The 25,741-nt window shown below is 45.3% G+C and overlaps 1 protein-coding gene across 1 annotated transcript in view; it reads left to right on the top strand.

The window, feature by feature from the left end:
• CRYBG2 (crystallin beta-gamma domain containing 2) overlaps positions 1-25,741 on the top strand; it is a 66,439-nt gene that overhangs the window by 1,213 nt on the left and 39,485 nt on the right. Inside the window, exons 2-3 of the mRNA XM_077932478.1 lie at positions 3,489-3,576; positions 12,657-13,789. Coding sequence (XP_077788604.1) covers positions 3,489-3,576; positions 12,657-13,789 — 1,221 coding nt within the window. The remainder of the gene's footprint in view (positions 1-3,488; positions 3,577-12,656; positions 13,790-25,741) is intronic.

The following is a 25,741-nucleotide window of genomic DNA, read 5'->3' as shown; positions in this document are numbered from 1 at the left end:
GTAAGCAGTTTCCCCTAATATATTACAATTTTATATGTATTTTTCACAAATCTTCTGTGAACCGCCCCAACATCTTATGTATATAAGGTATATAAATCTAAAAATTACCGTATTTTTCGCACCATAGGACGCACTTTTTCCCTCCTAAAAAGCAAGGGAAAATGTGTGTGCGTCCTATGGAGCGAATGCAGGCTTTCGCTGAAGCCTGGAGAGTGAGAGGGGTCGGTGCGCACCGACCCCTCTCGCTCTCCAGGCTTCAGGAAGCTATCCGCTAGCCGTGGGAGACCCAGCTCTCCCACGGCTAGCGGACCGCTGCGCTAATCCAGAAGCTTGGGGCGTGCGGAGCACAGCGCGCCCCAAGCTTCTGGGTGCCGGCAAGGTCTCGCTAGCCCTGGGAGAGCCCCGCGACGTTGCGTGGCTCTCCCAGGGCTAGCGAAGCGCCGCGCTAATCCCAAAGCTTGGGGCGCGCGGAGCTCAGCGCGCCCCAAGCTTCTGGGTGCCGGCAAGGTCTCGCTAGCCCTGGGAGAGCCCCGCGACGTTGCGTGGCTCTCCTAGGGCTAGCGAAGCGCCGCGGTAATCCCGAAGCTTGGGGCGCGCGGAGCTCAGCGCGCCCCAAGCTTCTGGGTGCCGGCAAGGTCTCGCTAGCCCTGGGAGAGCCCCGCGACGTTGCGTGGCTCTCCCAGGGCTAGCGAAGCGCCGCGCTAATCCCAAAGCTTGGGGCGCGCGGAGCTCAGCGCGCCCCAAGCTTCTGGGTGCCGGCAAGGTCTCGCTAGCCCTGGGAGAGCCCCGCGACGTTGCGTGGCTCTCCTAGGGCTAGCGAAGCGCCGCGCTAATCCCGAAGCTTGGGGCGCGCGGAGCTCAGCGCGCCCCAAGCTTCTGGGTGCCGGCAAGGTCTCGCTAGCCCTGGGAGAGCCCCGCGACGTTGCGTGGCTCTCCCAGGGCTAGCGAAGCACCGCGCTAATCCCGAAGCTTGGGGCTTCGGGATTAGCGCTCCGCTCAGCCTGCTTCCCGGAGCGCCGGGCGCCCTGAAAGCAGAGCTCCAGGCGCTTCGGGAACACATCCGCAGCATGGGGAGCCTTGCAGGAATTCCCCACAGGGCTCCCCACGCTGCGGATAGCAGCCTGCTGCCTGGCGGGTGGGGCGCCCTGAAGCAGAGCGCCCCTCGCGCCAGGCAGACATCCGCAGAGTGGGGAGGCTTGCAGGAGTTCCCGACAAGGCTCCCCACGCTGCGGATAGCAGCCTGCTGCCTGGCGGGTGGGGCGCCCTGAAGCAGAGCTCCCCTCGCGCCAGGCAGACATCCGCAGAGTGGGGAGGCTTGCAGGAGTTCCCGACAAGGCTCCCCACGCTGCGGATAGCAGCCTGCTGCCTGGCGGGTGGGGCGCCCTGAAGCAGAGCGCCCCTCGCGCCAGGCAGACATCCGCAGAGTGGGGAGGCTTGCAGGAGTTCCTGACAAGGCTCCCCACGCTGCGGATAGCAGCCTGCTGCCTGGCGGGTGGGGTGCCCTGAAGCAGAGCGCCCCTCGCGCCAGGCAGACATCCGCAGAGTGGGGAGGCTTGCAGGAGTTCCCGACAAGGCTCCCCACGCTGCGGATAGCAGCCTGCTGCCTGGCGGGTGGGGCGCCCTGAAGCAGAGCGCCCCTCGCGCCAGGCAGACATCCGCAGAGTGGGGAACCTTGCAGGAGTTCCCCACAGGGCTCCCCACGCTGCGGATAGCAGCCTGCTGCCTGGCGGGTGGGGCGCCCTGAAGCAGAGCTCCCCGCCCGCCGGACAGACATCGGCCAGCCCCACAAGCTTGGGGGACAGCAGAGAGGCGCAGCGCCACTATCCCGCTGTTCCTCGACCTAGTTCGGTTTCCCTGACCTGCTTTTGGGGGGGAAATAAAGGGGAAAATTTTTTCCTTTATTTCCCCCCCAAAAAACTAGGTGCGTCCTATGGTCCGGTGCGTCCAATCGTGCGAAAAATACGGTAAATAAATTACGCATTTTTATGCATACTTTCCCGCCCACATATTTTTTATAAACATTAGTTGGAGAGCTGCATTATGAAATTCAGTTAAATGCAATTTTCAAAGGAGAGCTGTGTTGCAGTTTACAAGTGCAGATGTGAAGATTCACCTTTACACCTTTGTCAGGACATAGACCACGTACTTATTTATATACAGTAGGGTAAGGGGTTTTTTTTTTGTTTCATTTTACAAATGTGTACAATGAGGTGCTCAGATGTGTTTTTGAAGTTATCTGCACATTCCTGTGTTGGGGGAGCGTGCATAAGTTTATAACTGGGGAGAGGCCGTGGCTCTACTGTTAGGCAAAGTGAGGAAACGGCCTCAGGCAGCAAATATTGGGGATCAGTGGTGGTAGACCCCAGACTGTGCCTTCTCCAGGCAATTCTCCCCTTTTGAAGAACAGAGGTATGTATGCAATATGGCATGTCCTGGCTCCATTAAACTAGCTTGCTTTTGTATATGGAATGTGTTTGTCCTCTGCAAAATGTATTGGGACAGCCCTGTGCAGAACACTTCTTTTGCATGCAAAAGGTCCCAGGTTCAGTCTCTAGGAAGGGTAGGGGAAAATTCCTGGAGAGTCATTGCTAGTCATTGCAAACAATAACTGTGCTAGATGAACCAATAGTCTGACTTGGCATAAGTCAGCTTCCTGTACAGAGGTTTTGCAGGGAACAGCTGCAGATCAGTGATAGAATCATAGTTAGAAGGGACCACGAAGGTCATCTAGTCCAGCCCCCTGCAAGGCAGGAATCTTTTGCCCAACATGGGGCTCGAACTCATGGCCCTAAAATTAAGAAGTCTCATGCTCTACTGAGTGAGCTATCCAGTAAAGCACATATGACAGGTGCACCTGAATGCCAACATTTTTTTTTTTTTTACAAATAGACGTTTGGGTCATAATCAGCAACAAGAAGGCCATTGGAGATTTGTCCAGGAGCCCTCGGCAATCCTTCCTTTCCACTCTGCAGCTTGCTGATATGCTCCTGTCCTCTGCTCTGTTTGCATTTCAACAGGAGCTGTTTCAGGAAACAGGCCACAGCTGAGTCATCCCAGGGAGCTCAGTAGGGATCATCTTTCAATGAACAATTAGCGTCAGATTATAGTTTTGCCCTCACTTCCTCTCTCTCAGCTCAGAGCAACCACTACCTGAGCCCTTATCTGTTGACAATATTTTGAAGGACCAAATACCAAATATAAGAAAATATTACCTTTCTTGCTGGTGGCAGCAAGGACAGGCGATAGTTAAGAACAGCAAAGCATGAGTGAGAGGGCACAATTCAGGAAACACCCCCCCTCCAAGAGGGCATGCAGCCCTTGGGCTGTAAAAGGATCTCCACCCCTCATATAGTGAGTGGCTGGGATGGGCAAGTGCTCAATGAAAAAGGGAAGCAGAAACAATTATTTGGCTGAGAGACAGTTAGCCTTTGTGGCCTCTTGTGTACCTTCCTTCTGGCTCCAATCCTTCTTTCTCAATTTCATTCCAGGGCAAGTGAGGAGGATGTAACCTCAGTGCAAGTGAAGCATGTTATGGAGCCCCCTAGTTGCAGTAGGTCACAGAAGCCGGCATCGAAGGTGAGCCCCACTGCTGTCAAAGAACCTGTGGAAGGGCCTTCTTTAGGGCAGGAGAGGTTGTGAGGAGTGCAAACCCAGTGGGACTTACTTCTGAGTATGTTCTGCCTCTACTGTCGGAGGTGGTATCCCTCTGTATTCCAGTGGCTGGCAATTACAAGTGGGAAAAGTGCTGCATTCTGGTTTGTTTATTTATTTAGAAAACTTATAAACCACTAGATCATAAAAATCTCCAAGCAGTGCAGAAATAAAATTATAGGTAAAGCATGGCTGAAACCCACAAACCAATTAAAAACAGGGGCTTGCATACTTTGTTCCCCAACCCTTTTCCAAGGGTGTGTCAGGGAAACAGGATCCAGTGAATCCAAAGCTTCCCTCAATCTCCCTCCAGCAACCTGGAATAATATCCCTTTTTTTACTGTTACTGCCATTGGACAAAAATGGTGAAGCAGCAATGGTGGCAGAGCTCCCTTTCCAAGGAAAGAGAGAGGGAGATTCACTCATTCATGCCTACCAAAGGACTACAGGATCGCACCTTAGTTGAGTAATCATTTATATCGATTAAAAATCCTTTGGGTTTTTTAAATGCTCCTCTAAGTATCAGATTTTCTAAATAATGGTTAATTATTCTTAAGGCAAATAATTACACATCTATGTGTGATAAGCATCTTCTGAGAAAAGACACATGCATCCTACTCACACAGAAAGGCATTATTTATTCATTTACATTAAAATGTCTATCCTGCTTTTTGTCCCCAAAGAAGCTTTCAAGTTAAAAACATAAAACATCCAATTAAAAAAACCTGCAATCAATACAAACAAGAAGCAAAGTCAGAAGTGTAAAATCCACTCAGCATTAAGGAAAGGCTCCTCTGAGGTAATGCTTGCTGTGACACATGTGTGAAACAGGGAAATATATTTTCCGCCAGAACAACTTCTTCATTCCTAATCAATGCAGATTTGATTGATTAAATCAGTTAAACTCATATGATCAATAAGTCAAAATTTAGTTAATCAATTGATAGGTAGTTCTCTTTAACTTGTATTTATTTATTTAGTTTTGCTTTTAATAATATGATACACAATCACCTGAGAATTTGATCAGGCTTGCTTCTAAGCATACCTATGTATATAGGTGTTGGGTTGCTCTGAATATATGTATATAGGACAGCTATTTATTTATTGAAAATGCTTCTAGGCCACCTATCAAAATAGAAAATACCTTTCCAAAGCAGTGTGAAAAATATACTGAAAGCGTTTTAAAACAAGCATTAGTATTCACAATCAAAACAATAGCACAGAAAGAGCAATAATAGAGCAAGATACAGCAACCCAAACATTAAGCTGCTCTCTTAATGGTGGTTCACTTGTGGCTGGGGGGGGGGGGGGGAGAAATCAGCCATAAGAGGCAAGGTGCTTAACCCTTTGTCTACCCTCCAATTATGGATGGTGCAGAATAATTTTCAGTCTAACCCAACAAGGTGATTCTTAGTGGGATGGATAAGATGTGCTTTTGATACCTTCCATCTTTGTACTGTTGATTGAAGCATGTCACATAACTCAGTTGCCTTCCCGTGACACACAGCTGATATACATTTATGTGTGCTGATTTGTGCTTGTGGTGGCCCAGCAGTTAGTCTCCTCTGTTATCACCTGTCAATCTCATCTCTATAGTTCACTGTCCCTCCAGGGCACTAAAGGCAGCATGCACCAGGCTAGCCCATTTGATGCTCACAACCTAGAAGTAGATTAGGCTGAGAGGGAGAGGCTGGTCCATGATCACCTAGTGAAGTTCACGGATTTAAACCTGGCCTTTCCAGTCCAAGCCCAGCACCCTACCTTCTATGTGGAAGGGCTATAGCTAGTGGCCAGTGCTCCTGCCTTGCATGCAGAAGGTCCCAGGTTCAATTGCCAGGAAGGGCTGGAGTAAATCCCAGCCTGGAATGCTGGAGAACTGCTACTGGTCATTGGAGAATGTAAATAATACTGAGCCAGGTGGACCAATGGTCTGACTCAGTATAAGACAGCTTCTTATATTCCTATATTCTACACCACACTAAATCTGGAAATGACCCAGCCAGCTGTGTTTTGTGTGGGCACACAAGGGAACAGTTTGTTTTTAATATCTCCAAAAAAAAAAAGGGGGGGGGGACTTGGTCCCACAGTGCAATCTCTTTTGAGTGTTGGCCTGGCTGGACTGTGACCTTGAACAGAACAGAATGCACCCCTCAGCCGAAAAAGGCTCTTTCCACCTATACGCTAAGTCAGTACACATTTTGTTTAATGTATTTTGACAGCTATTCTCTCCCTCCTTTATTTCAAAATGATGTTGAGGCAAGTTAACAATAATAAATATGCCATTCAGCGATATAAAGACATACATGTCAACCATGCATTAAAAAACAACCATGGAAGAACAGCATTAATTTAGCAAGCCGATAACATGAATAGTCAACAAAATATCTCACTTTGTAGAGCCACGAAATTTAATCTTAGGGTCATGGGTTCGAACCAAATAGTTCCTGCATTGCAAGGGGTTGGACTAGATGACCCTTGTGGTCCTTTCCAACTCTACAATTCTATAGTTCTATGACTGTCCCTCGTTAAAAAGAAAAAGTTTTCAGTTATGTCAAGGCGCATACAGCTTCTTTTCCCCAAAGATAAGGATGCCCTCTGCTGGAAGCAAAGGACAACTGCATGGGCCTGTGCCTTTTGCAATAGAGTTCCTTTCAGTAAGTGTGGGCACTTCAAGGTGTCCCGTTTATTGAGCTTTCATCCCAATTGGTTTGCAGGGAAATTAGACAACATTGGCTCTTCAACAAGCATTCATTGGGATTTGTTGGGGTTTTTTTGGGGGGGGGCATTGTGCCAAAGCAAGTGTTAACTCCCCACTCTTTCCAATTCATTTTCCCATCACTTCCAGAAAGCCCACTTTTGTGGGAGAAGTGGGTTTGTTGTGCAAGAGCTCCAAAATAAGCTCAGTCGTGCAACCTGGATTTGCCAGTATGGGATTGAGTCTCACCTGAATACAGCAACAGTCTGGAAACACCTTGTGCCATGTTATCCCTCCTTACTTAGCACACTTCAACTGTTTTTTTTGTACTCAGAATCAGAGTGCTTAAAGGGTGTGTTAAAATGAAGTATCCCATCTCTTTCACCATGTGCTTCATTCATTCATTCATTCATTCATTCATTCATTCATTCAGAGCATTATACAGTGCCTGTCTAACCAAGCAGATTGCAAACATAATTTAAAGCATGAATTAAGACCAGCAAATTGACATTGGAGTGGAACCCTGATTCTCAAATCATGCCTCAAATCATGTTCACGCAAACAGTCACTTCAGTAAAACATTTAAGATTATTCCCTCTGTCTCCAATGTTCAGGCAGTGAATGCTGTTGCAAATGTAGCCAAAAGAGCGCCACACCAGCAAGCTTGGGGTTAGGTGAAGTACAAAAAACTGTAAGAAAAAATACCAAAGAGTGTGGGGAGGCAGTCCAGTGAGGATTGAACATGCTCAATGGACACATAATACTGACTTTGGGTGGAAAAACAGAAAACCAGGGAAGGGAAATGGAACGGAGACTGGAAACTAGAAGAAGCAGAATCATACACTGCAACATTTTGTTGCAGATCCGACTTGTAATTTATTTTGCCATTTTAAGACTTTGATTACATGTTTTAATCTCCAGCACCCTGCAGCAGAAGAAGACTTGCAAAGCTTGTCTTGCTTAACCTATATGTAGCCTGTGATCATGCAGTGTTTTCTGATCTAGCATCCTTCTTGGACTTGTTTGATGTAGCAGCTCAGCTCTTGCAAAGCACATCTTGCTTGCCTTTGAGTGAAGTATTATTTATAGATTTGGCTTTTGAAGAGTTCATTTTGCTTACCTTAACTGCTAACGTCTTTGAGTCAGTGCCTTTGGTTAAGAAATAGTCATTCTAAGACACCTTCAAAACAGAGGTATGTCAGACACCACTCATTTTAATAGTGAACTTACCATAAGTGGGTGAGTGCCAACAGGCCAATAGGATTATAGCCAACTCTGATAAGCAAGAGAAATGCATCAGCAAGCTTAGAAAAGCTTTTGGATTTGTAGAAGTATAGAAATATATTTACGGAAAAAATCCTAAGGGGACAAAAAACACAAAAAAGAGCATGTTGAATAACCAAGGAAATCTGGGGCATGTGTGTGAGTGCATGTGTGTAGATTGTACAAACTGAGCCACAAGAACCAAAGTGTTTCACAAGCAGTTGTAGGGAAGGGGGAGCACAAAAAAAGAAGTTACTAAGTATAATCTAGAAGTGCAGCTGCTTTATATCTTGGTAAGAGTCCTGCAGTTCTGGTAAAGTCCCTTTGTTGCACACTCCAGTCTGCATGATACTCTGTTATTCCATTGAGAGAAGGGGAGGAAACGATGTTATCCAGGGAAAGAGGAACAAGGATTTCCCCCGCTCTGGGGATTTATTAAATTAGGGGTGGGGAACCTTCAGAACCTTTTTCTCTGGCCACATCCTCCCCAACCACACCCCCTCTTCCCAGGCTGCACCTCTCATCAGCCTTGCTTCTTCAAACCCTCCTGGCATTCTTGCCTGGATGGAGTGGGCCCTTGAACTCTGGCTTGCCCACAGCAGGATGTACAAACATGTGTACAGTGGTACCTCGGGTTACATATGCTTCAGGTTATATATGCTTCAGGTTACAGACTCCGCTAACCCAGAAATAGTGCTTCAGGTTAAGAACTTTGCTTCAGGTTAAGAACAGAAATGGGGCTCTGGTGGCATGGCAGCAGCAGGAGGCCCCATTAGCTAAAGTGGTGCTTCAGGTTAAGAACAGTTTCAGGTTAAGAACGGATCTCCGGAACGAATTAAGTACTTAACCCAAGGTACCACCGTATTCACTATCCTACTGCACAAAGGTAAATTCCCAATGCCTAGTTGTCCTAGGGTTCTTGATGGGTATAAACAGGCCTGGAAGGTAGGATATTTTGTCCTATTAATTTAATGTGACACTCAAATTACTCAGAAGAAAAGTTTCTCCTTGGCATGTTTGTGGCAGTGTCACTGTCAACTGGTACAGGAACCTGTTGGGGTGGAGAGCTACCTTGAAGCCTCTGAGTTCTCAGGAAATGATGGCATGCTCCACTGGGAGCGAGCAGAAGGGCGAGTCACAAACTAATTCACCCAGGGGCAGAACAAAGCAACTCACCTGAAGCTTTGAGCACATCTAGCGAGCGAATACACCTGTGGTGTTTCCTCCCCCCTTCCATTACCTACACAGTTTAGAAAAGGAAATGTGTGAACTGCAAAATTTCCCAAGTGCTTCCCTTATGGTCCCTGAAGCCAGAGATGTCCACCCAGAAGAGATTCATCTGAGCTAAATGAGATCTTGCCACATAGCTTACTAGTAGGACACATGCTTAGCATGCAGAAAGTTCCCAGTTTAAGCCCTGGCATCTCCATGCTGGACTGGGAACAGCTTCATTCTGAAACCCTACCAGTCAACATAGGCAATACTGAGCTATGAAGACATATGATCTGATTTCGAAGGCAGGTTCTTGTGGGTCATATCCAGCTAAGTTCTGCTCAGTGTAGACCCAATGAACTTAGCACTCAAGTTAGTCACATGCATTGATTTTAAAGGGCCTGCTCTAGACCCATGAATCCATGATGCTTCCCCAGCACAAAATACGGTACATCTTGAACTACGGAGGAGGAAGTTGTTCTTTTGGCGCTCTCTCTCTCTCTCTCTCTCTCTCTCTCTCTCTCTCTGCTAGCTGTGGGTCTAGCAAGAAGGAGATGGTATCTCCTCTAGTGCTTCCTTTGAAGATAGTAGGGTGAATCGCCCCTGTTTCAATCACAGCCATCTCTAGAGGCCAGCTTGCTTTACCTACAGTACATGGAGGTGGAGACACGTTTGGGTGGCAGCTGTAATCTCCAAAGGTGTGTGTGGAATGTGCACATTTGGCCGCTTATTATCTAGTGATTTCCTGCTACATCAGCAGCTCCTCTGGGTGGAGCACCCTTGGGCTGTTTTGTAGCAGCTGGAGCTTTGCTGTGAGGGAGGGCAGGGCCCAAATCCCAGCAGGGTTCAGCTGATACAAGTGGAACCACCCACTAGCTGGTATGTCAAGGGGGATAGTGAGGATTACATTAAGGACACAAACCGCCCTGCTGCTATGTGCCTAATCAGTATCACTACAAATAGCCAACAGTTGGCTGCAGGACTTAGGACCTGCCTCAGAAAAATCTGGCTTGGGGAGAAAAAGATACTCTAGTATAATTAGGCTTGTTGAATACAAAATAATAATAATGGATTCTTGAGAATCTCAATGCTAAATTGAAATTCCGAAAGCTATGTGGCTAGTCCTCATGGCTGTGAACCGAAAACTTGAAAATAAGCGAGCAGTGTATTGGTAAAGGCTGCAAGAGATGGGACTTCTGTGCTTGGCATGGTGGCTTGCCTTGCCCTCCTTTTCGCTTTCCCATGCAGCCCTCCTGCCCTGTTTTTCTGTTCTTGCGACCAAATCTCCCTTAAAAAGTAATTGAAGCTTCTGAATATAGGGTCATACTTAAAAAGTATGGGGCTTTTTTGTAATAATTTTTATTTTCATTTCTAAATGGAAAAAAGCAATTAACAATAAAGAGAAAGAAAAAAGACTGAAGCAAGATAGGAAAAGGAACGGAAGGAAGGAGATGAGAAGAGAGGAGGGAATGGTAGTAATCCAGAAAACAACATAACTCCAGAAAATTACCTTTATTTTCAGGTAGCGAAGGGTTCGGGTATATTTTGTTAACTTTTGATTACTAATTAGCAAGTTGTTGTCGGGGTTTTTTTTAGCAGCATACATTCTATTGGTTTTATTTCAGCACAGAATTTTGAGGTTTCTTGGAACAAAAAGGGGACTTCCTATATTAGGATTCCTATAGGCCAATGTCCAAAAGTTGCCCCTCTTTTGGCTGCAGACTACTTAGTCCAGGAATTTCCCCCCCACAGCTAGGAATGTAAGGAGGCAGGGCTTTCCATTCCATCTTGTGTTCTTCGCAGCCAGTGCTGTTTCTATTTCGCCAAAACCTACCTTGTCCATCTAGCTAACTGCTATTCTGCTATGACCAAAACAAATGTAATTATTTCAATGGAGGGGAAATGTCAAAAACAAACAAACAATGCAGAAATCATAGTTATTATTTGCAGACTAAAAAAACACCAATAGAGAATGCCACTCACATTCCATCCTGACCCTGGACAAACACGTAAATTATGGCAATTTCTGCTCCCATTTCCGATGGAATTCTCTGACATCCCTAAATACAGCTGACTGTATAAAACTGCCCTAAGGGTCTACTCTGCAATTTAAAATCCTCTCCCAGGGGCCAGCAAAGGTTTGCTTCCCATTAGGCAAAGTGAAGCAGCTGCTTTGGGTTGCAGCTGCCAGGAGACTGAGAGAGTGCCAAGATTTTGGAGACAGAGTTGTGAGTGTAACACGGCCTTCCCTGTGTCTCCTGAACCTGCCTTCCTCAGGCCCAATGGAAGATGCTGTCCCGTCATCAGTATTGTAGTAAGATTGGACTGCCAGCTTGCTTGCCTTTTGTATATAGAAAGAGGAGTGCCGTATTGTCCTTCTCCTCAGGCAGGAAAATATCTCGGCCATCCCTGTTCAGGGCATTTGCAGAACAGCAAAGCTAGAATTAGAGTTAATGGCTATTTGTTAGGTTAGGTTTATTGAACCAATGGGTAATTTCCCACAACAAAAAGGTCCTGAAGCAATTTACAAGACAACTAAAATATAGCAATAAAAATACATAAGCTTAATTAAAAACAGAGTAAGAACACTCAGTCTTTGGTGCTGGGAAAACAAAAGCATATTTCCCTGGCGCCAAAATGGCCACAAAGTTAGCACCAGGCAGGCCTTCCTGGGGAGAACATTCCACAGACAACAGAAACTACTACCGCAGAGGTGGGGAACCTCTTTGGCCTGGTGGGCCAAATCTTTTAACTTCTCCCACCCCACAGGCCAAAGTTGGCAGGAGCGCAGGACCAGCACCTGTCAATATCTGACTTCTTATCAGTGTCAGGTGATTAATAGGAGGAAAATCCCACCTGTCTGTCAAAATTGGCCAGTGAATGTGGGGGGATATAGTGACCAAGCGGGACTGCGCTCGCCATGCATCAGCTGATGGATCCAGTCAGAGGATCCAACCATGTCTAAGATAATCACCAGAGGCCCAGCTCTGAGTCCTCCATCCCACTCTAAGGTGAGCTAGGTAGTTATCAGAGACAGGGCTTTCCTGGTGGTGGCACCCCAGGTTTGGAACTTTCTTCCATTATCTTTTACTTTGTGCCAAAGTTTGTTTTTGATTGACTTTTAATGGCTTTTGGTAGTTTGAATGGCTCATGTTGTTGTTCATAAACTTGTTATAATGTGTCACCTTGAGAATTTGTGCTGAAGGGCAGTTTATAAATATTTTAATTAATAGCATAAAAACAATTTGTGGATAACTAGTTTCCATTTTTTTTGTTTGATTGATGGACAAGATCAGTCTAAGTTAAACAAGTATAAGGCAAAATATTTATTATAGTTGGAAATTTTGATTCAGTGATTTTGGCTCAGTGTTTATTCATATTGATTCTACATCTGGGATTTATGGGAGGGGCAGTTAATGCTGGTATCTATTCTTGCATTCTGTGTTTATGTATGCGTTGTTTTGATAAAGACTGCAAAACTCATACTTTTTAAACAAGCATTTCCATCCAGCAAATAACATGCCGCCAAGCTTGTAAAAATACATCAGTCTAGTCACCTATGGTTCATAAAAATTGCCTCCAGGTAATCATGCCGGAAAGCTGTAGAACTGCTGGGCTTTCTCCCCTTTTAAGCCAAAAGTTAATAACACTGACAGATTCAGGGATGAAGGCTAGTAAAATATTATACAAGCTACTTACTGCTGTGGATCTTTTTGCAAAGCTGCAGGCAACTCAAACATATATAATCTTGTTCAACTGTTGCATGTACAGGGTTTCTGTCCCACCCCCCTTTCATAGTCTCTGTCTTCTCACAGTTTCTTTTCCCATCCTGCAGACCCAGGCTCTCAGTTATTCGGAGCCTGATTTGTGGAGGAATGGCCTACTGCGCAAGTTTGGGAACCTCACTTGGCACAAGCGACAGAGTAGCCATTTTGAACTCTCTCAGCACCCTGGGCACCTGGCAAGCGATCCTTGGTCAATGGGGCGGCTTCAGAGACCAGCTGTTGGCAGTGACGTGGATATGAGGAGCAGGGCTGATTTTTATCCTGCTGAAAATCAATCTGAAAAGCAGGAGAGACCTGAGCCTTCATCTAGGCTAAGTGAAACACACTCTCTAGGGACCAGCCCAGAACCCTCCACATCCTTTGACTCTTTGCTTTGCTGGGGAGATGGAAGCTCTTGGGAAGGGTCTTTCTCCATCAGTAATTCTTCTCTGTGCTGCCCAGCGGCTCCCGAAATGAAAGGAGAAGCCCTCAAGCTCCCATCAGTCCTGGAGGAAAGCAGCAAGGCCCCCAAGTCTGCCTCAGAGTGGACTGAAAGTGTATTTGAAGGGTATTTGACCACGGGGATGTCCCACCCTGTTGTTACAGAACAGATGGAGAACCTGAGCTTCAGCAGTGGCCTTGGAGAGTCCGTCTCTGAGCATGTTGATGGTGCAGAGGATGCTAAGTCGGCCACAGCGAGCCCACCTGTTGATCAGCCTCTGGAGGTAGCAGATTCTGCCTCGGCCATTAAAATCAGCCTGGGCAAGAATGCCCCAAAGATCCGCTATGAGATAATGATTACAATGACCAAGGAGGCGGAGAGGGCTGAAGCAGAACCCACATTCAGTTGTGGTGAAAGAAGCCTCCCGTGTCACCCGTCTGGGGAGGAAACACTTTCTCTGGGGGTTGCTGAGTTAGAGAAAAGAAAGGAGCGACGTCACCAGGAACCAGCCAGACCAGCTACCCAGCTGTCAGCGAGCGAGGAATTCCAAAACTGCAGAGGGCTGCATGGGGTGGGAACCTGTAAGGTGTGCGGGCCAATACTGACTCTTGCCACTGGGAGCCCGGCGACGCTGCAGTGGGGATCGGAGACCAGCCCAGGAGTGGGTGAGGCAGACCAGAGTGAAACTGATCGACTGCACTCGGAGGATGGTGTGCCGGCGAAAGAGACAGACATCGTAGCAGTAGGATCCCCAGCCAACAGGTACGTGGGGGAACAGGTTTGGGAAGCCTCGCACCACAGCAGGTGTGCCAGCCAGCCCTGAGCTGCTGAGAATAGCTTGAGAGACATGTCTTGGCAGAGAGAAAGGGAGCCAGAGTGTCTGTTCTTTCCCCTGCATGCTTTGCTCTGCTGCAATGCGAGTGGGAAGTTTTGCATTTGAGAGAGAGAGAGAGAGTGGAGTCTTTGGAGCACGCTGCATGGGGCAAGAACTTAGGGGGGGGTGTCAAAGAAAGGCGCTGTTAACAGCTTCTCTTGTTTGATGGTCCAGGCAGCAAAGTTCAGGGTCATGGAGAGGAATGAGCAGGATTCAAGGCTTGGGTCCTCCCTGACCTCCGTGCTTGGGCTTCCACCTTCATCTGACTGGAGGCTAGAGTAATGCCGTCATCCAGGGGATTTCTCTACCACACAACTGAAGGGGGAAAGAAAAAGAATTGTGTTTAAAATGGTGAGGAAGGCTTCTTCTTTCGAAGCTTTTCATCAACAGGGAAGTTCAATGCAGCTGTGTGGCACACATTTACTCAGAAGTAACTCCCACTGAGTTCATTGAGGCTTGCTCTCTTGTAACTGTTTAGGATTATAGTCACTGGGGCAAGTTTGAAGCAACAGGTCTGCAAATGAAAGGTATGCTACTTCTTGTGAGGCTGTTGTTTTTTTTTGGAAATTGTTACTATTAAATTTTCTGTTCCGTCCTTCCTATCAAAGAAGCCCAATTACATTAAATTGGGAATGTAAATGAAAAAAGACAGGCTTTCTGTGTATTAAGTTATCATTTAAGGAAAAAAAATAATTACCGTATTTTTCGCTGTATAAGACGCACCAGACCATAAGACGCACCTAGTTTTTGGAGGAGGAAAACAAGGAAAAAAAATATTCTGAATCTTAGAAGCCAGAACAGCGAAAGCAGGGATCCCTCTTGCTGTTCTGGCTTCTGGGATAGCTGTGCAGCCTGCATTCACTCCATAAGACGCACACACATTTCCCCTTACTTTTTAGGAGGGAAAAAGTGAGTCTTATAGAGCAAAAAATACGGTATTTCACAGTTCCTGAAGTAGCTTGGCAAGGCACCCACAATGAGAAGTTGGCTTCACAATATGTGAATTTATTTAACTTTAGGTTGTAATCCTATCCACCTGCTACCCTGGAAGGGAGCCCCATTGAAATGTATGGGACTTGTTCTGAGAAGACATATTCTGTATAGGATTGCACTGTTAATCACTTAAAACGTAAATACTTAAATCAGTTCAGTGTCTGCCCTGACTCCAGTCAGATTCACAAAAGCAATTATTTTGTTATAGTTTTTCACCATCTTTATTGCTTCCTCTGCCTACAAAGTAACTGGAAAGTAAAGCATGGTGAAAAGCGCAGATATATTCTCCTTTTTCAGGAGAACGTGGCCCTGCTCTTTAAAAGTTTTATTCATTAGCAAGCATTTGTCATACACCCGGCAGGAGATGTGAACAACATGCATGGGGAAACTTGTATTTCTGAATAACCTTTACAGGAGCACTAAAGATAATCAGGTAATTTACAACAATATAAAATACAGTGCAATATTAAAATCAGTTAAAACTGATTTCAGTCATTTCCTTAGGTGCACTCAAGCTCAAACATTCCAAATCAAGAGTAAAGGCTTTGCATTGGGTCTTTGAAAGATGGGCAGGAAATATAGTCTGAAATAAGGACCCCTTTCTCACATGACAAACACCTATTAAAGTCAGGGTCACCTGACTACAGACTCTGAGATGTAGCAATCAGTTGAAAAGTTGGGGGGGGTTGTAGGTCATTCCCCCAGCTTACGCCACCAGAAATCAGTTAAGGAAGAGACCCTGGACAAGGTGTCTTCCGGTGCCTTCTCCCAATGCCACCCTACTGACCACTTGATAGGGGCATAGGAAGCTGCCTATCCCACCTGCACAAGAGCAACATTCAGGAGCTGACCCTAAAGGCTACCGTTGCAGCTCCTAAGGATCACTGCCTTTGCTTGGAACCTGGAGTGCCTTGAATACATGCATAGATGACAACCAGAAAGCATGCCCTAGATTTCGCTAGCATGATTAACATTGCTGTGGGATGATGTTTGTTCGCCCATTCCAGGTCATTGTGTTTGTTTACAGTGGCTAGGCCACTTCAAGTGAACTATATTATATATTAATTTTAAAATGTGTCACACATGTTATAATTTAAGTAACACTTCAAAGTTTGCCTTAAACAAACACTTCAAAGTTATTCTTTACTAGATTTGCATCCTCCAAAAAGCTTAAGCTTCATGGTTCCCCCCCCCCCCCCGTTTTATTGTCTCAGGAACCCTTTGAAGCAGATTAGGCTGAGACTGGCCAGGAAGGTTGGAAGAAATTGCCAATTTCAGTTCTCTGTTTCCCAGTTTCTTATTCTTAAATTCAGTTCTCCATATTTCTGCAGCAATTTTCAATAGATTTGTCTTTAAATGATGAACTGAATCAAGATTTCTCCTGCAGGCGAGCTTCATAGTCAAGGGCTCATCCACACTGACCTTTAAAGCACTAGGGCAAAAAATAAAAAGGGCTCAGAGATGGAGTTTTAAAGCACAGACCTGTGCATAGAAATGTGGCACAAAAGGAAGTCTGAATGAGTCCTCAGTGGTGATTTCAACCCTGGTCTCCTCTGTCTTAGTCTGACCCACTACATCCACAAAACAAAATGGAATGCTTTGTTCCATTTTTTTGGTCAGTGTAGTGTGTGTGTGTGTGTGTGTGTGTGTGTGTACGCATCACGGAGGTGCCAATAATATCAAAATATCTTATTACTCCCCCCACCCCCACCATCATTACACACAGCAAGGGGAACAACACTGTGAAATACTACTTATATGCTAGCCCACATATGTTGCCTTGTGAGTACACAATATAATGCTGCCTTCCATTCTCTCTTCTCTGTACTTACGGTGCCTTCTAGTCAGTTCCTTTATTTTGCTTGCATTAGATCACAAACTGCTTTTTGGCCCAAAATGCTCCACAGCGGTGTGAATTGAGTATAATGACAATTGGCTCTCAATCTAAGTTCCTAGATCGTGGAAGGACTGCATGCGGATGGTCCCTGGTTCAGGTAGTGCTGCCTGGTACCTTGGGGAGCCACTGCCAGTCAGTGGTGTCAGAATTGAGCTGTAGGGGCGAATGGGACACCTTGGTGTAAGGGAGCTTTCTATTATTGAATGGGTTTAGTTTGCAAAAAAAGGGGGGTAGTCTAAATGGCCCCCACGCCTCTTTCAACTCAGTGATCCTATGATCTATTTAGGATGACACAGTTTACACATTGAAAAAGTCTCTGATTGCAACGGATGCCCTTCCTTTTCAGCAGGTCCTTGGCATTCTATTCACTGCTCACACCCAACCCCACTAAATATTAATGCCTGAGCTTTCTCACACATTAGTTAATTGCATATGTAAAAGCAGATTAACATGGGCTTCATTGCATGGCGGAGTAGGGCGTTGTAATATTGCTTGCAGACAGGGACAGAAATAGGTACCAGAGACCACGGAAATGGGATGCAGAAATTCATGGGCCACGTTTTCTGCTAGCATTCCCCAAGGCCATGGAAGTATTTGCTAAAATGGTGGTTTCCAAACTGTGTCCTGTGGAGTTTGGGGACTCCTCTGAAGCTTACTGGGAGCTCCACAGCAGAGAAGCTTCCTAGGAGGATGCCTTGACTACTACTGCTAACCTTCCCTTACCTCATCCATCCACAGAACAGTCTTGGCTGGGGGTGTTCCAGCTTAACACACTCAGTTCATGCAAAACAGTGGCGAGGCTCGAAAGGTCAGGACATGGGTCTTCTATGAGCTGAGGCCTCATCTGCACTCATTTAAAGCTGTATCATACAACTTTGAAAAGTCATCGCTTCTCCCAAATAAACCTGGGAACAATAGTTTGTTAAGGGTGCTATGTGTTGTTAGGAGACCCCTACTCTGCTCAGAGAGCCACAATTCCCAGAGTTTCTTGGGAAGAGGGATCAAGAGTTATAGCACTCTGGGAATTGTAGCTCTGTGAAGGGAATAGAGGTCTCCTCACAATGCTCAGCTCCCGTAACAAACTACAGCTCCCGGGATTCTTTGGGGGAAGCCATGACTGTTTAAAGTACTGCGATTACTGCTCTAAATGTCTAGTACTGATGGGGTCTGCATGTAAGGACGAGAACATTTCTCCAGCATCCCCTGCAATGTTCTGAAAGTCATGGAAGGCGTTGAGGACATAACAGCCAGGAAGCTAAACAAGAACTTAAGTACCTCTGTCCAATGAGAGCAGGTCAGACACAGGAAATGCCTGACTCCACCCGGATGAAACTAATAAGTCTGGTGCCTTATTTATTATAGCTGACCTGTATTACAACATTATCCATACACTTGGATAGTTTCTGAATAGCCCATTATAGTGTGTGCCTATTCAGAGGTTCCTCAGCTTCAGCTAATGAATTCAGGGGTAACTGAAGGTAAAAAAAAGAATAATTAAAGCCATAGTGCTAGAGATGGATGATATTATTTCTCCCTACTGTTTCCATATCACCTATTGATTTTTCCACTTCACTAGCACTTCAGTATCCTCACATCTGTAATCAACCTGATTTTGAAACATGGTTGGGCAACTTGTCTGATGCCAAAGGCCATATTAAATAGGAGACAGCAACCGGAAGTCTGTTGGCTCTATGGCATATTTTGCTTGTGCGTAATTGGCAATGACTTCATTTGGCAGGTGCCAAACTCTCAATGGCCATGCTTTTCCCCCTCTCACCACCTCCCAGCCAGCTCACAGGGCCAAGAGCTTCCATATTTCTAGCCCCCAATCTTCAGAATCATAGTATATCCTTTTTGTAAGAAAAGATTAGGGCATAAATAAGATATAGAACTAAGCAAGTGGGGGACATTTGTCCTCCAGACACTAACTATTCAGAACATAGAACCCTTGGGTGTTAAACCTTAAGGACTAGGAACCTACTTCATTTTTTTTTTAAAAAAACCCAATAGCTTAGTATATATTAGTGCTTTAATTGTTCCAGTTCTTATGTCCCTCATTCCATATTTTAGACTATTGATACAAATGGGATCTGCAACAAAATGTTGCAGTGTGGACTGCTCCTGTTTAGCATTCCAACCAGCCAGATACGCCCTTTTCCAGGATATGGCATTCATTCTCCCCTCTCCCCAATTATCCACACATACCATCACAATAGTCAGTCAGTATTCAGTTCGAAAGCACCCCCGGGTGCAAGTAGATAAATAGGGACCGCTTACCAGCGGGAAGGTAAACGGCGTTTCCGTGTGCTGCGCTGGCTCGCCAGATGCAGCTTGTCACGCTGGCCACGTGACCCGGAAGTGTCTGCGGACAGCGCTGGCCCCCGGCCTCTTGAGTGAGATGGGCGCACAACCCTAGAGTCTGTCAAGACTGGCCCGTACGGGCAGGGGTACCTTTACCTTATTCTGTGTCCACTGAGCATGTTCAGTTCTCACCGGGTCTTTCTGATAGAATCCTCCCTCCCATGTTGTTTAAATGGTTGTGGTTTTCTGGTATTTCTGCAAATCTCAGGGCTCCCCTGATCCTCCAGATGACCCCCTCCTGTGTGTATGTGGGGGGTGGGGGTGGCGTGCCATTTTGGCTACATATGCAATGACACCTAAATATCAGAAATGGAAGGTATGATGTAACAGAGACAAAGCAAACGTCCAAAAGGATAGCATTGATATTGTTCGACCAAGCAAGCCAGTCAGATTTTCTCCTGCAAGTACAAAGGCTGTGGGTCACAGGTGTCACCAGTGCTGGGAATTACCTCTTCCTGAGACCCTGAAGAGCTGGACAGATGGACCAATGGACCGACTTAGCTTAAATTGTTCACACATTCCTATGGGCTGTGTTACATATTCAACAGAATGAAGTAGCGGACTTTGAGATGGTAGTATTCTGGAGGATTAGAGGTCACCTGTCGCCCACATAAACCGCTCACCTCATGTAATAAGCTAGCATTTCAGGGGGAAAGCTGACAGTCCCTGCATCTCATTCCTTAACACTTGCAATTCCTGCACTGTTGGAGGCAGTATGCCTCTGAATACCAGTTGCTGGAAACTGCAGGAGGAGAAAGCACTATTGCACTCAGGTCCTGCTTTCAGGCTTCCCATTATCTGCTTGGCTATTGTGAGAACAGCATGCCGGGCTAGATGAGCCATTGGCCTGACGCAGTAAGATCTCTTTTTTTGTTCTTGCATTCTTAATTAAATGGTGAATGGTTTTAAACCAATGCTGGCTGAGCCTGCCACAGTCAGGTGATGAAGAACAGAAGGCTGCTCATTAAGAAGCTGGTTTTGTCTCATGGTTTTACCTGTGGAAATGCTTTTCTGTGGCAACATTATATTTCTGTTATTATCATGTGGTTGGGCATAAGCTTTCGGTGTTGTGGGTAACTGCTGAGGTGCTACTTAGCCACGTTACACACCAATGAAGAGTGAGACATGGCAGTGGGACACCACAAGTGTTGAACCTACTTTCTTTTTGTTATTCAGAGCCACTCCGGTTTTAATGGGACAAAATGTCCTCGGGTACAGGAGCATAGGAAGCTGCCTTATGAGTCAGGCCATTGGTCCATCTAGTTCAGTTCTGTCTACACAAACTGGCAGTGACTCTCCAGAGGTTCAGAGAGAAGTCTTTTCCCAGTCCTACCTGGAGATGCTGGGGACTGAAACTTCTGTATGCAAAGCAGGTGATCTACCGTTGAGCTACAGCCCTTTTGCTGCCTGTGGCAAACGACAAGATGGCAGCCATGTGTAGGAGCCAGGTGGACGGGCAGTTGAATCTTACTTCAACACTGGCCATGTCCTCCACTACTCAGCTAGTGATCTTAGGGAATGAATGAAAGGCTTGTGGCGCACCCTGATATCTTTGGAATTCCCTTCCTCATGAGGCTAGACTGGCTCCCTCCGTGCCATTCTGCCAGCAGGTGAAGATTGTTTTATTCTGGCAGGCCTTTGGGAACTGGCTGCTTTTAAGGAAAGGGCTTTTAAATAGTGCTGTGCTCTTTTTACTATCTCTGTTTTAACATATATACCTTGTTTTAATTCCATTGTAGTTCAATTACTGTTTAACTATTATCTTAGCATTTTTATTTTAGCCGTGATTGTTTTAATTTTTGTAAGCTGCCTTGAGTCCTGGTTCTGGGGGAAAAGGTGGAATATAATACAATATAATTAATATAATATAATATAATATAATATAATATAATATAATAATAATAATCTTCAACAGAGGAAAATGGCCAAAGGGCTCAGGATGAATGGCTTGGGGGCTCTCACTGCTGCCCATTAAGTTCATGCCTATTAAGTTCTGAAGGCAGACCTGCATGGGGAAGTTTTTAATGTTTAATGTTTTATTATTTTTTGTTTATGAGCCATCCAGAGTGGCTGGGGCAACCCATTCAGATGAGTGGGGTACAAATAAAAATATATATTAATTATTATGGTGGTTAGCACAGCAGAGTGCTGGGCTTCCTCACCCCCATTTCCTTTTAAAGTGTAAAGAGAAGCAAAGCTCTTGAGAGGCTCTTTTGTTTTTTCCAGAACCAATGTGGTAAATTATGAAGGAAACAAAATGGTGACCATCAACTAAATTTCTGCTACCCTATGTTCAGTCCTCGGGGGCAGGGGAGTAAATGCAGGCAGCTGTTGACGCAGTGGGTCTGAAGAAGCCCATTGCTTATGCTAGGAAAAAGGGAAGAGCAAATAACTCCAGGTACTCGAAGTAAGTTTTATTACAGGCCCAATGTGTTTCGGAGCAAACCTGAGTCTTGATAGTATTCCACATGCTGGATGAAAATTGCTGATAAAAAAATGCCCCGAGGAAGAATTTGTCCCAAACACATCTGGAATAAATTGGACCTGGAATAAATCCTATTTCAAGCTCCTGGATGTTTTTCCTTCCCCAACCCTGCCAGTGGTGCTGTCCCGGTTTTGTGGTTGGTTAACATGTTGATGCTGGCCTGATATTTATACTATTTCTATTGTTAATTATTGGAATGGAAATGGAAATTACATTTCTGCTAGAGGAGGAGCAGCTGGAGGAGGCCAGAGCTGGCCTATATGGCTTCTGATTGTTATATGTACTCTGTTTGTTATATGTATAAACAGAGGCCCTCAGCAAAACCCCTTTGGCTGAGTAGGTCAATCCAGTCAAAGGTTGATGGATCTAGGCTAGGGTAGGGCCTCCAGGGACCCAGCATCCTGGTCTGACCACTGCTTCAGGGTATCATTCGCTGCCTTGCCCAGCTGGAGCGGCATGAAAGTCCTGGAGCAGAAGGAGGGCATCTGTAACATTGGGTTGCTCCAAGCAGCTTGTTCATTGACCATTCATCCTGATTTGCTTGCACAAAGCTTACATGGAGGTTAGACAATGCCTGGCCTGTACTGAGCATTCATCCTCAGTGCTGTTGTGACCGAGTGCTGTTGCCGTGGTTCAAGATGAGAGGATCCTTTCCTGCCTGCTTCTTTTTCACTGCAATATATCACCACACATTTATTACACTCGCAGAGAGAATTCCAAGGTAAACACACATCTACTGTAGAATCTCACACAGGGCAAATTACTAGCTGTTGCACTGGTCAGTAAAGATCACAGCATGTTTCCAGTTTAGGACCATATACTTTTGGAGAAGGAAGATTCATTCTTTCCTCTTTATAATAGGGCTGAGGAACACACCGCGGATTTCAAATGGCCATCCAGATTATTACAGGGAGGCTGCAAGCACCAGCATTTATGGCCCTGGGATTCTGGATAAAATCGTGGGAATTGTAGCTTTAATTAAAAGAGCAAAGCCATCCTTTCGCCCTCAGGGGTACATGTAAGCATAACTGGAGTGCGTACCTTAAAAACTAAGAACATAAATGAAAAGAACAAAGTGTTGTTGTTTTTTAATCATCCATTTGTAATCTAATCAGATTATTTGTGGTATCTGATTTTTGAACATTTGAGTTGTGCTGGCAACAGGCAACATGTGTCTAGAGAAGAATAGTTGGTTTTCAGTGACTGTGGAGTTAGTCACAAAGAATTATTTATAAATTACACATCTGTAGCCTGCCTTTCTTCCAAAGATCTCAGGGAAATGTATGTGGTTCTTCCCTACCATCACATCTTCACAACAGTCCTATTAGGTAGGTTAGACTGAGAGAAGGTTCCTAGAATCATAGAATTGTGCAGTTGGAAGGGACCCTGAGGGTCATCTAGTCCAACCCTCTGCAATGCAGGCATATTTTGCCCAGCGTGGGGCTTGAACCCACAACCTTGAGATTAAGAGTCTCATGCTCTACCACTGAGCTGTCCTCTTCATGAAGGTGTAGTCAAATCTGAGAACATTTGTCATAGTTACTTCTTTACCTCCTTATAATAACTACTTCAATGTTACCATCAATCATTTTTGTTGTTGTTGCTGAAGCAAGAACGTTTTATGTCGTGGGCAGGCATACTAAGTGGATAGTGACATTATATAGTTTAGTCACTAGATGGCATTGGACTCGGCTGCTGGCTTTGTGGAGTCAGGTGTTTATCTTTTGTTCATGTTGCAGAGGGGCAATTAAGTTCTTATTTGGGTTCCCGACAGGTCTGTCCTCAAGGTCTTTCATGACACATACTATGTACTAACAATCCCTCATTGTATAGAACCAGTGAGCCCATAAGAGCAGATCCTGCGGAAAAATTACATGTGGTCTGAAACATTAGTGGGGGAATGATGTCTCCCACCCTTCCTAAGTGGAACCTCTGGCAGTGAACCATGTAGCTGCCTCAATATGTCTGTTACTCCTAAACAGACATGTTCTGAAAGCGGGGAAGGCAGATACATGTAGGCCCTGAACCACTACCCCAAAAGTACCCCACAGTGCACCTGTATCCACAAGTGCCCTCTCTCAATGTGTTTGCATGCAGAATGTAGAGGATCACACAGGCATGCTCCCTCACCAGGCTAATAACATCTGCAGGGGTAAAGAGTCCTAGGCTGCAATATTTATCCCATGCAATCCCTAGGATCCTTTGATATGGAAAGACAGCTTATAAATTAAAAACAAATAAGTTGTAATAAACTCTTGGTTCTTGCTGCAGCCTAGTGCCTGTTGAGTGAAACTCATTAGTGATTTCTTGTTATATATACATTTATGCAGCTTCGTCCATGTATATATATAAGCTTTGAAGAGTTTCGTAAGCAGAAATGACAGATTTCTGCCTTGAATGAGCTTCCCATCTACATGTTGCCAGTGAGAAGATGGCAGAGGAAGGAGAAGGGGGTGTATGTTCATCTTGTATTTTAAGTTGAGGTTTGGGCTTAAATATATTCCCATAAGGAAACAAAAAGCAGGAAAAAATGTTTTGAAATCAGCCTGCAGGTGCTGTTTAGTCAAGTAGCCACCCAAACTCTTTGAAAGTGTTAACTTTGCAACTGGAAAGCGACAAAGATGTTGTGGCACCTTAAATGCTAATAAATCCATGCTGGCACAAGCCTTTGTGAACAAGGATCTAATTCTTGATGCATGAAGTGCTGTCCTCAACTGGCAGGCAATTTGTCATTTGTAACTCAGGCAAGGCACTTTATGCCTACTTGCCTTCTGCCAAAGCACTTGGGGAATAATTAAGCAGACTTATTAAGACACTCATTACTCCGTTGCAAGTTGAATTTCGACATGCTATGCAGTGCACACTCGGTTGATGATCAGGTACGAGACACTCTGGTTGGCTGTGTTAGGTGTGTGCAGAATTCTTGCAGCTGTCAAGAAATGATATTCTTGGTCCTGTAGATTAGTTTATCTACATCAAGCTGTCCTTAAGATTACAGCAATCTGACATTAATACTGTGTACTCTACATTACTATTCTAACTGGCCTCAGTATACCTAAAAAGGGTCACACACACACATAGTGACCAGATGCAAGGGAAGGAAGGAATTCTGTACATTGATAGCCAGAGTGCAATAGAGGTTAGAGTGTTGGACTAGGATCAGAGAGCCCCGAGTTCAAATCCCTAGTCAACCACAAAGCTTCCTAAGGGAGCTTGGGCCTAACTGGGGGGGGGGGGTGAGGAGCAGAAGGGTTTTATATAAGCATCAAAATGAAATTTTACATCACTTTGGAAATCTAACACACTGGGCAACACTCTCCATCCTCTCTCACCTAGAAATGTTCTTTTTGGGCCCCCGTCATGGTTTTGCTTTTTTCTGGAGCTGCCAGAAGAAGCTTTTTCTTTTCATGCTTAGAGAACGAGAGAGAGTTAAACATATGGGAGTACAACCAGCGAAAAAAGTAAGCAACCGTATGTGCTTTCAAAATTCTCCCACATACATTTTCTTTCCAAACTTTTGTTGAGCTATATAAGGAGTGTGCTGCTCTACCAACTCGCCATCTGAACACCACTCTCCCTGATACTGGTGGTTTCTGCCAAAGCCACAATTTTAATATGAGTCGCTTTCATTTTATTTCTCACCTTCATGCCAGGAGCAAGGTACTTGTCAGCAAAACCACCAAAGACTTAAGCACAAGAAAACAATGCAGACACCCAACTGGGGTAGCCAACCTGGTTCCCTCCAGATGTTGCTGGACTACAACTCCCATCACTCCTGACCATTGATTACACTGGCTGGAGCTGATGGGAGTTGGGGTCCAACAACAGTTGGAGGACCACAGCTTCCTCATATCTATTAAAATTGCTCTCCTCTCTGAACAACCCTGCATTAGTCATATATGGGCTAAAAAAAGACAGAGATCTAATCTTTGTCAAGCTTTTCTTCCTGGTTGCCTCGAATCCTCATATATTGTTGGACTTACAACACCCACAATCCCTGGCTATTGGCTAAGCCATCTGGGGATGATTGGAGTTGAAATCTGAAAAATACGTGAGGATGAAAAGTTGAAGAACACTGATCTCAACTGCCCATTAAAACTCTCT

The sequence above is a fragment of the Podarcis muralis genome, chromosome 7 (genome assembly GCF_964188315.1).
Source record: "Podarcis muralis chromosome 7, rPodMur119.hap1.1, whole genome shotgun sequence".
Lineage (NCBI taxonomy): Eukaryota > Metazoa > Chordata > Lepidosauria > Squamata > Lacertidae > Podarcis > Podarcis muralis.
Note: the sequence above shows the minus strand (reverse complement) of the source record. Positions and strands in the feature narration are given on the sequence as shown.